Here is an 11,536-nt window from a genome sequence, read left to right on the forward strand (position 1 = left end):
ATATGCAAAGGGTCTAATATGCACAGAGCTCAACGCCTGTAGTTTACTTTTCCTTGCTGCCACTGCACCAAGTGGCAGAGACAAGTCACGTATACAAATCTGTACACCACGATTGAAGCGGACATATTTTTTTAAATGACTGGGCCTCAAAGCTGTCACGTGACATTCCCTCGCCAGTCCGTTTTTCCTTCCTCCGTCCGAGTAGCGTGCAGCCACCAACCTGCGCAGCTCCAGCTTGAAACATGCCCGCCTGCGCGGCGCCAGGGTTCCCAATGAGCAGCGGACTCCCCGTGTTGAGCCCCATCGCGGCTCCGCGCTGCACCGTTGTCGCAGGCTGCGGTGCCGGTACAGGCGCGGGCTGCGGTGTGGCCTTGTGCTGGGCGGCCCGGGGAGACTGGGACCGGGTGGTCGCGGTCGCTGCGGGCGTTGTCATGTTGGCACTGCCGCTGGACAGCTTGGGAAGGATCTGTGGCTGCTTCGGCTGGATGAGACGAGGGGCACCAGCTGTGCGGGGGCTGGGACTACCCGATACCGCCTGGGGACACGGGTCAGCAGTGTAAGCCCATGCTCAAACGAACGTGATCAGAATGTTGAATACCTTAATACTGAGCAGTCATTTTCACCATTAATACAGAATGTTAGCAACTTGCTGCCATTTGATTGCACATTATTAAATTGTTGCTTATTAGAAGTTCAAATGAAGCATTAGGAGCAAATAAGCAGTTTATTTGCACACTTGGGACTCAGTGGTGGGTGCTCATGATTGTGGTTTAAGAGGAAGCTTTAGCTTGGGCCCAAACTCTGACGTGGCCCATTCAAATACATGTAAAATGCAGAAACGCTTTTTTGAGATAACCTCTGGACAGATTTTAATGAAATCTGTTGCATTTGAGAGAGAAAGTTAAATTTTAGTGACTGTTGGAATAGGAATTTCAATTTAGGGCCTGCGTTTTGTTAAAATAATTTTCAAAAATTTGCAAGTTCGAAAAATATAGAAGCACGATGTTCACTAATTAATAGCTCTGTATCAAGAACAGTATCACTGTTCTGTAAACGGCGACCATTACATCATTTAAAGCAGACAAATTCGATATGTCAATTTATATATTACGCGAGTTTGTTACATTGTGTACAAGGGTTCTGCAAAAGTTCTATTTCCATGTTACTAAACTTTTTCAGATTCATGTGTAACATATCAATTTTGTCCATTTTAGATGTACTATTACATGCAATTCACAGAATTGTGGTATATCTTACTGCCGAGTTACAGAGTTCTAAGCTTGATAGCTTCGTTTTCTGAAAATTTGCTGTTTTTGCCAGTTTTTAATAAAAAGTTGATGACAGCGACTAGATCTTAAGTTTTTCTTTTAAATGCAGCAAACCTCATCGAATTTGGTGCAGAGGGTTGCAGAGAAAACCAAATTCTCCTTTTACATGTATTTAGATGGGAGCACCCGAACTAAAGCCTCCCTTTAACCGGAACAATCTCGGCTCCTTGAGTGACCTAGTGTGCTCCACTGCAGAACTACTTCTGTTTTATGTCTATGGCTGCCAGGATTAAAATTTCGCACATTTGCTCCAATTTATGCTGAATAACATACAATGGACAATGTGAAAACATTTGAAAGCCATTCCAAAACTATTTGTATTTACATTACGCATAGCGACTGTAGTAGACTTCCATTATTTCAACTTTGGTTAAGCTGAACCAGATTGTAGTTTTCAGCTGGCACCCATACATTTCTATTGGACAGACGCCTGCTTAAAATGGACGCCAAATGTGACAAATGTCCTTATAATGAGGCTCGACTGTAAGAGGCACAGCCCAGCCCAGAGGATAGAAAGGATCACCGCACCTGCCCGACGTTGGGTCTAGACGGAGGTGCCTGCTGCGGCGCCACAGGCAAAGGGGCAACGGTCGCGGTCGCCTTGGTGGTTGCTGGCGTTGACGCTGACGACGAGGACAGGGACTGACTCCGCGACACGGCAATGGGGCTCGGTGAAGACCACGAGACGGGAATGGGGGCGGCGGGGAGCGGGGATGCCGAGTGTGGTCGGCTGCTGGCTGGGGAGGAGCGAGTGGAATGTGGCGAGGCACCAGGCAGGCCATTGCTGGCAGCAGCAGTGGCAGCAGGCAGCGGCGGAGCGGGGGGCACCGTCGAGCTGACCAGCAGCTGGGGCGAGGCGGCCGAGACGTCCGAGGGGGCAGCAGTGCTAGTCGCGGAGACGGCGAGGGCAGCGGCCACGGGTTTGTCAGTACCAGAGCAGCCGTAGCCCATGGAGTCCGGCAGCTCACAGCGGGCCGGCAGGCAGCTGGTGGTGCTGCTCACTTCGTCTCGGCCGAGCAGGACACTTTCGAGCGAGCTCAGCTCCTGGGCCAGCCACAAAGCGCGCAACACCTTGTTAAAGCACTCGTATGCAAATGATTGTTCAAGCGGGCGCATTCGTTAGAGAGTGTCATCAGACGTCCTGCAAATGACACTGATGGCGAAGTGCACTCACCTTAAGTGACACTAAATTTGTCGGTCTGACAGGGGTATTACTTTCATGCGACGTGCCTGATGGCATAGTACCTCATTCGCAGCAAGGAGTTTTGATTGCCACAACACCTTTGCGGCATAATGCTGTCAATGAAGTCTATAGTGCTGCAAGGCGAGAATACAAAGCTAATAGAAAGCACACCTAGAAGTTCATCTTCTCACACCACTTTTTCCACTAGATTAGCCAATTTACACATACTGAGTGGGAGGTCACCTGAAATTACTGGCTAAAAATAATAGCTGTGTCCTGCAGGCAACCTTAACAGTATGATGTGGTGGAAGGGTAGCAGTTTGGGTCAATTGGTGTGTCATAATTAGCGAGACCTATAACACTACGCAAAGGACAAGCACGCAATGTTGCCACCTGTCACATGTACTCGGCTGTTTGCTTGGCGCTATAGCTCTCGCTAATTATGAAGTCGCGAAAGCTTAAGTTGCTTAATGTGCACACTAGATGTCATTAAATGGTGTCATTAGTCATGTGGTGAGATGCACGTACAGTTGAACCCCACAATGATGAAATTGGCGAGGAACGCAAAACGATTAGTTCTCGCAAGAATTTCGTTGCTGGGAAATTAGCACAGATGAGGAATGCGTTGCAAAACGAAACTTTACACCAGCAAATTATTTAAGGCGCTCTGGCGCATGCCAGTACATTGCTCAAGGTTTATAGTGCTTAGATCGTAACACAAAACAATTACAAGGCGAAAATGTTTTGCCAGCATTTTTTTTAACTGCACCGTAGCATGTTTCACATGTCAACAAGGTGCCCACTTTGTCATGCAACGAGTTTCACATTGGAGAACAAAAATGTACAGATCCCACGCACTGTGGCAATCGATGAAAGCAAAGCTATCTGTGCTGTTTGTATTCACTGACGATACTTGGCAGTAATGTTAACGGCATACGACACTCATGAGGTCGTATGCCGAATGTGATGCACAGGATGTGATGTTATGTGTTGCCTTGCCTGCACTACTTGTATTCGTCCACGTAGTGCACAGGACACCGAGAGATGTCATTCATTCACTCATGCCTTTACCGAAGACAGCCCAAATGAGCAATGCTTTCTGACGACGCATCTTCTTTCTCCCATGTCATGTTATGTGAACTGCAATGCGCAGTCGTGTAACGGGCACCCGTTACATGACTGCGTCGGTACGGGATCCGGTTGTACCCATTCCCTGCCTCCTCCCTGGACTGTTTGCTGTTGAGCGTGAGCACAGTGGTAAGCACGGCTGCTCCTGCAATGCTTCTGCAAGTGGGGGGGTCAAGCCTAATTACGGCATTCAGGGGGCATTGTGGTTACACTCTACCAAAACATTCTTGACATCGCCTGCCACATCCCCACTTTTGTCTACGTTTCGCCTGGACTTGCACGTTACTCGAAAGGTAAGTGCTGCAGTTCCTGCAATGCTTTTGAGAGGGGTCACAGATGATTCCAGCTGTGAAGAGGCTAATGTGGCAACACCCAAAAAGCTTCAGAGAGCATGGTGCAACATGCCACAAGATTGGAAAGGTCCAAACGAGCTTATCACATCGGCTTTCCTCTCTGTGCCGTTCCTGCCATGTATATGTATGCTCGAACCACCCCTGACGAGACGTGCAAGGAAGCAGCAGCAGCACAAAAGTCAAAGGAAGAGGCAAGAAAAAGCTTCATTTTAAAAGAAAACAGCGCTATAGGTAACTTTTACTCACCTTCGAAACCTCCTCGTTCTTGTCTTCAAGGAACGACTGCAGGAGCAGGGGGTCGCTGGAGAAAGAGAGAGTGAAAAATTTGTCAGCATTTCAACCGATGAAAGTCCCTCCAAAAAAAGTTAAACAACTGACTGGAATGATGTGTACCTATACTTCTCACTGTGAACACTCCCGCAGTGCAATTGTTTCCGATCTACAAAGTTTCCTACAAGATTTCTGCTTTGTGTATTGCAACTACAATTTTGTGTATGAAATGTAACATGAAATCAGATATTATCTGTGCACTTTCGCACTTCCTGTGTGCGACATACTTATCCTGGTCGGGAGAGCAAGCAGTGCGCCGTGGCTGTTGGTCGCAGGGATGTGTCACAGTGCTCTTTCTGAGGTAAATAGATTCAGATCTGGAACGGCTTCCATGAAATACAGTTGTGTCGTACGTTGTGACATAAAAGCATCCATCCTTGTGTTTTTTTGTTTTTTTTTTCATAAGTAACACACTACGTTTTTGGTCACAATGCAAGCAGTGAGAACAGAACGTCTCGCCTTTGTAATGCTGCCTGCTATGTGTGAAACATAGTATAGTAGCCATAACTTAACCACTAAACTTAGACTGCAGAAATGTGTTTTGATGCACACCACTCGAACAGGAAACACTTGCTCTATTTATGGTACCGTATTTTCATCCTAATTTATTATTATTATTTTTTTTTTACGTTGTGATCTCCGTCGCTGTGTACAAGAAACACCCAAAGAAGCTTCCGTCCTAAGCCTAGTTCTAAGTTCCAGGGCTGTTCGGGTAGTGACAATGAACCTGTCTCGTCTCTGAGGTATGCATTCTCGTTCTGAAGACTGAAATACCAGCTCACTCAACAAACCATCCTCCTGAGATTGAGTGTTATACTCATACTCTAATGGACCTCAGATGAAATCCTAAGGAAACAGACATTTTCTAGCGTTTTAACTTGCGAGAATAGCGGCCAACTTGAAAGCAGCATGGAGAGTCTAGAACAGCTGCCGACGCCACAGAATTTCAGTTCACTCAGCCCCACACATACGCTCCCAACGCCACAGAAGAAATGGTCAATGCGGCACGCCAGCTGTGCAGTGAAATATTACAATGCACTGAAGTGTTTTAAAACTGGTGTCACACGGACACTGTTGGTCGCGATCAAACCCGATACGGATCAAAATTCTCGGCTGCCATTGGCTCGCTCAGCTTGCGCAAAGGAGCCAATCGTGACCGAGGAATTCGATCCGGATCGGGCTTGATCGCGATCAAAAGTACGCCGTGTGACACCCGTACTATGCGACTCTGTCATGGCACAGCATGTTCTACTTTACATTGAAAAATGGAGCTCCACGGAATTTAATACTGGGTTCAGAGGGATAGCACTCACTTTATAACGTCAAGCAGACATCGGCCCCCATCATCCATTGCAAAGGTGCCTGAAAGAAAGAAATGACCCAAGCAACACTGTTAGAAGATCCGAGACAAGTATAATACGAGAGTTGGCAAATAAAAAATCTTGTGTTAGTTTGGCATGACACAGGCAAAAGGTACAGCATTGGCAATGGTTAGTGAGGTAGATGGTCGCGTCTGTGAAGAGCAGGAAACGAAGGTGAGGCACGCGACGAGAGCACACGCACAACTGCTTGCCACAGAATGTGGCGACAGGTGAAAGAAAAAAAATGGAGAAGATAATTCAACAATGAGAGCGTATCACCTGGGTTGAACATTCCGAAAACATGGAATAGGCCATGCAGAACTCTGATTTGCTACTGAGGGCAGATTGGTTGTGGGCCTGGTGTGGGAAGGGAGAAAACAAAACAAAGAAGAAAAAAACATGTGGACCACAAGGGGGAAAAACAAAACAAGAACACATCTTGTCTGTCACACAAACACATACAAACACATACAACAACAATGTGCCTCCACATAGCTCCGCTTCTTGGACCGCAAGGAATTGGTGATAACGCTTGGCAGAGTAGCACAAAACAGACCAACTTCACCACAAGTATTGGCTTGCAAATTCTGAGGCAGAAACTGCCGGTAGTTGTAGCTTTTGGTGTGCGCAGTGGTCCGAAAGCCTTCAAATGTCAAGCAACAAATTTGCTTTTAAGAGCAGAGCCCCATTGGTTAACTTTGTGTTCAAGAATGTTCCATTGGCTGTGCATAAAATGGTCATTCCCAAATAAACGCACAGCCACAATTTTTTTACGCAAATAGGCCCACCAGACGAAAAAATCACGCTGCTGCAAAAGGCGGCTGCTGTTTGACCAATGATATCACTTCCACCCACAATGTGAAACAATAATGCAACAGATTATATTCCATTTCATATATCGGCGACACTGTCTACAGAATACCTACTTCAAGTATAACAACTACAACTTGTTTGGACGTAATATGTCTAATCACATGTTTGTGATTTCATATGTGGCGTACTATGCTTTGGTTGCGAGCATACGCAGTACGCTATGGCCACTGGTTGCAGAAACTTGTCACTCTGCTCATTTGGAAATAAATAGGTTGAGATCTGCAATGCCTTTTACCTAATAATTAAGTTAAATTTTGCGAAATAAATGTGCAAGACAGCAGATCTCTTTGACTTGTCATTCCAGACTGCCGAAGCTCATCACTGCATGAAGCAGTCGGCGATAACAATCTAGAGAGACCCTTACTGTCATATCGAATTGCACGATGTGAATCTTCATCTTTGTGATCATATGTGACACAGCTTTTGTTCATGAATATGAGATACGAGAGGACTTCCAAGCCTTTGTAGCATTGCCTACTGTGTATGAAACAGAGTGTCTTCAGGGAAGCCAGTGCACGTGCAAGACAGCCGAGACCACTGGCTTCATGTTCTCAAGAGAAGCCAGGTGAAGTGGTCAATTTTGTGCCTCAATGCCATTGGCGCAATGTAGCACAAAACACAAAGGACTGAATGACCAAAACAGTAAGCACAATCTAAAACAAAGGCTTCAGGGAGCCCCTTGAGAAGTTTATGCACAGCTGCGATAATGAATCTATTTTATTAAGGGCATATTAGGTGAGTGTCTAACTGCCGGCACCACTGTTTGACTAGCACACTGGCTATAATATGGCGCACAGGGCTGCAGTTTTCACCTGTACATCCCAGAATGCCATAAATAACTTTGCAAGTATTCGCATAAAAAGCAACAGCTCTGCAATGCTTGAAACAACGGCCAAAAGAAGAAACAAGATCGATATATTGAGTTCAACAGCTGCTACGTACTTCTCAGATGCGTGAACTGGTTCTATCACACTCTCTTCAGCCCCTCGCGAGATTCAAACACGTTACTATTGTGCCGTGCTCCATCAACATAATACCATAACGCCAAGCGCTGCATGATACATTTGAAATGAAATCGACCAACGGCCCCATCTATGCATCAGCAACAAAGCACGGTGCCTGCATACTTCAACCTCAGCACTTTCTTGAAGTTTGCTTAATGCTGTTGTTTGACATATGCTGCCAGCCACTCACTGAGAAGAGATGCATAATGATGGGTTGCTTAATATCACTCAGTATATGAACTCTCACTACAAATAAGTAGTACGCTATGGCTCAGAACAGTGCTCCAAATTCGGCATGATTGTAAGATGCCAACAATGGCGATGCTAACTACTTTTTTGTTGTCCCCTTTCAAGAAGGTGTTTTCTACTTTCAAATACTACATGATTATCACATGCTCTGCAGGATGCTGCTGTTTAGTATACTCCATAAGTACACTTCTTATGTTTCTTGTTCTCATTTAGGCACACCTCAACCCTTGATGTCCTATAGATACTTCATAAGCTAATGTGCATTTGTAAGAACCAGGAAGAACAAACCTAATATTGTGTAGTTATACCGTCGACAGAACAAAAGCATTTTGTCATGTCACAAAAGATTGATGAGGTGGCACGACTTGGCCGGGAAGGCAGCACAACAAATGCCAGATGTTAATACTAAGCTGATCAGCTGTATTGCATGTGCACACATCATACAATGCACACACAACGAGCCTGCACCTATAAAATGCTTATTTCTTCAAATACGCGGGTTTTGTATGTGCCTCGGGAGGCGCTGAATTGCCACTTTCACGTGCACAGCTTGTACAGCGGATTTCCAGGTATACATGCTGCAACGTTCGAAAGTGCAACAGGCGGCTCAACGCTAACAGTGATGCACGGTCTCTTCGCGGCTTGAGCCCGTTTCCTTCAATCCAGTGCGCCGATATCACCTCACAGACTGCGAGAACACGAACGTTTTCGTGCCTGCCAACTGCCGTGCCAGGCATATCGCGGCAGCATCGCGAGCACGCGCTCAAACGCGTGCAGTCTGTTTGGCGCGAGCTCAGTAGTGACGTATACGTGCGATCACGTTGGTAGCAAACAAAACCGGCAGTGCACACACAAAACGCGCGCGACAGCTACGGCAGCCCCGCTTGAACTCGCGTGCCCCCGGACACACACATGCACGCCGTTCCGCCAAGCAGCTGATCGCGAAGCCATGCTAGCCCTCCGCGTCGGGGGCCAGCGCGACGCCGTGGATTTTTTTTTCGTCGGAGGTGCGCAAGGGCCCGGAATCGAGTGATCAGCCGTTTTGGTGCAGGGGGCAAAAACAAAAGGCCTTCGATGTCGGTACTTCCTCCTCCCCACGGTGGGGACAGGAGCCCGCTCTTTTTTTTTTTTTTTTCGTCAGCCGTGTGTCTCTGCGAGGCACGAAGGTCGAGACGGGTGGCGGGAGGGGGGAAGAAAACACCGTGATTTATTTTCGGGGGCTGCCGGCGGGCACGCGAGTCGAGCGTGATGCAAGGGGTTCTCTCGGGACACACACACACACTCAACACGGGGGAGTACACTCAAGGCGGCGAGCGAGGGAGGGGATGCAATTTACCTCCGTTGGTTGAGACTGGGGCGCGCTACACAGAGCCAACAGCGTCTCGGGCCATCCGAGACGCGCCTGCTTGCCACGGCGTCCCCGGGCGTCCCACACTGAGCACCTCTCTTGCTTTCTGTTGCTCCCTCGTGCGTCGCTGGCGGGCACGTCACTCCGGAGACACCACTTTCGCGGACCACGACGAGATGGAGCCGTAGCAGCAGCGCCGACGGCGAGCGCCCCTTGCCCTGCCTGAGCAGTCCTCCGACAAGGTGGCCGCCATGTTTGTTATGCTACGCATCTGCTGCTGCCACCGTTGGCCATTGCGTCCGTCTGCGAACCAAACGAGGTCGTCGCGGCGGCGGTCCGGGTTGGCGGTGGTAGAAAGAGGGGGGGAAGACGGGAAATAATAAAAAAAAGAATAAAAAAATATTTGCGGGGAGGCGGGGGAGGAGATGAGGAAAAACATGGAATTGATTGCAAATTAGTGCAAGTGAAAACCGAACCCGAGGCTCGCATTTCGAAGCTTTTAATGAGTCGACGCCGGCCGTGTGGCCGACGGACGAGCCCGTGCGAAACGACGCCGAGCGATGTGTGTGCGAGATTGCCGATACGCATATTCGAGGTGGGTGAGAGGGAAAAGGAACACGGTGGTATCATATGTTGGCGACAAAACCGTGCGCAAGCTGGTTCATTGATGGATTAGGCCAGGCTACCGTTCTTCCCTGCGAGGGTTTCGCGGTTCAACGGCCTTTGCGAGGCAGTACATTTCTTTTTCTCTCGGGGGAAAAAAAAGAAAAGAAAAGCACGGGCGCTGCGTTGAGCGTCTTACGAACGCGCCAGAACAAACAGTGTGGGACATGAATGAATCGTCACGGCGGTAATAAAACTCGAGCGGAGTACGGAGGATGGGCGAACGAAACCCCGCGTCTCCGCCCGAGAGCGGCGCTCGTGCGTTTCTGCGCCGTCGCGTGCCCTTGACGACGAGGCCTGACGGGGCCGATCGCCATTGCCGGGTGGCTTCCGTGCACGGGAGCCCGAGGGAGCCGACAGTGGCGCGGGTCCCATTGGCCTGGCCGCTATTTGAGCCGCGGCAATCGGCCGTGGGAGGTGCGCTAAGGGACAAGGGCAGGCTCCGAGGGCTGTTGAGTTTGATTCGGCCCGTAACCCCCGAGCCACAGTGCGGGCTTTCTTTTTTTTCACCCCCCCCTCCTTCTCTCCGCTCTGGGGCGCGATTCGAGGAAAACGCCACGGGATGGTCGTCGGGGGCCAGGGGGACTGGCGCGAACACATCGGCAGCGCGCTGTCGTCTCGGCACGCTAGGATCGCGAGACAACTCTTCTAAACCGAAGCTCGGCTAGTTCGGGTACGCGATGTTTTCCCCCCCGAAAATTTTATCAGCAAAATAATATTCAGAAACACACTCACCCGTCATGTAACATGCCAATATCCGACCGTGCTCTCATTGGCTGGCGCAGAGAAAGCTTCACCCTGTGGTGAAGCTTTGCCGGCGCGCGGTTGGTTGGCAGAGCGCGTGACGTCAGCACAGCATTTGCGTAACGTGGGCTCCTGGGGCACCCAGGGCCCGTACACTCTCAAGTTCAACAAATGGCCACAGAGGGCGAAAAAATCGACCGCGCGCCGCTGCTAACAAAGCCGACCTAGTAGCATCACCTCGGGATTCGTTCGTTAGTTCCAACATTTCCCGGTAGAGGCGTCGTAATAAGCGCAATTTTATCTTACAAACTTTCTCTTACAATAACCAAAGCATTTTTGTTACATAAAAAACACGGCAAAATTATCATTGCTAATTAGTTATTGCACTTTTTGTTAGTAACTTTATTGTTTCTTTGTCATTATAAACGCAAATAGCGTTCAGCATCATCGATCCTTCACGTGACCTCTGGCCTGGATTTAAAATTTTTACCGGTATTTTCGAGTGCACGAAAGCACGGATTCATTCGTTCGTACACGTAGACTGGTTGCTTCTTTGTTGCTAAAACAAGTTCATTTCGCTTCGATGCCTCGCGTTATTTAACTTGGGTTGAAGTGACGTGTTTGCAAGCGGACATGTAAGCCCGAAAGCTAGGTTTCGGTCGTGAGCCATACGTCTGCATTGAAACGGGAACCGTAGTCTGCGACTGAGGACAGCAGTACCGGTGAGTCGTTTAATATCGCTGCCTGAATCCTTATGTCTCGTTAACTTACAGGCGGAGACAAGTTAACGAACTAGATGCTGCATTACATATGGGCAGTCAGGGCCTTTCGTTGCTGTTACCGAAATAAACCTTCAGTTACGGGCAGTTGTGAGTCAGTGTTGACTTCTAATTCTTGTCTTCCTTTGTTGCGCTACTTGGTCACATTAAGGAGACTTTGTTCGACAGCGGGTGTGAGAAACGCCGCACACTC

General features: G+C 48.5%; 1 protein-coding gene across 4 annotated transcripts in view; it reads right to left on the bottom strand.

Annotated features, from left to right (window-relative positions):
- The window catches only part of LOC135921397 (uncharacterized), a 48,816-nt gene extending 38,115 nt beyond the window's left edge, over window positions 1-10,701 (bottom strand). For 3 of the 4 annotated variants that reach the window (XM_065455751.2, XM_065455752.2, XM_065455748.2), the window contains exons 1-7: window positions 10,556-10,701; window positions 9,146-9,460; window positions 5,963-6,040; window positions 5,636-5,684; window positions 4,239-4,293; window positions 1,857-2,372; window positions 221-535 (exon numbers count right to left, since the gene is read on the bottom strand). In XM_065455751.2, the coding sequence (XP_065311823.2) occupies window positions 221-535; window positions 1,857-2,372; window positions 4,239-4,293; window positions 5,636-5,684; window positions 5,963-5,975 (948 nt within the window). In that variant the 5' untranslated portion in view covers window positions 5,976-6,040; window positions 9,146-9,460; window positions 10,556-10,701. The remainder of the gene's footprint in view (window positions 1-220; window positions 536-1,856; window positions 2,373-4,238; window positions 4,294-5,635; window positions 5,685-5,962; window positions 6,041-9,145; window positions 9,461-10,555) is intronic. The other variant, XM_065455750.2, reaches the window with a different exon arrangement.
- Between the last annotated feature and the right edge of the window lie 835 nt (window positions 10,702-11,536).

The sequence above is a fragment of the Dermacentor albipictus genome, chromosome 9 (genome assembly GCF_038994185.2).
Source record: "Dermacentor albipictus isolate Rhodes 1998 colony chromosome 9, USDA_Dalb.pri_finalv2, whole genome shotgun sequence".
Taxonomy (NCBI): Eukaryota; Metazoa; Arthropoda; class Arachnida; order Ixodida; family Ixodidae; genus Dermacentor; species Dermacentor albipictus.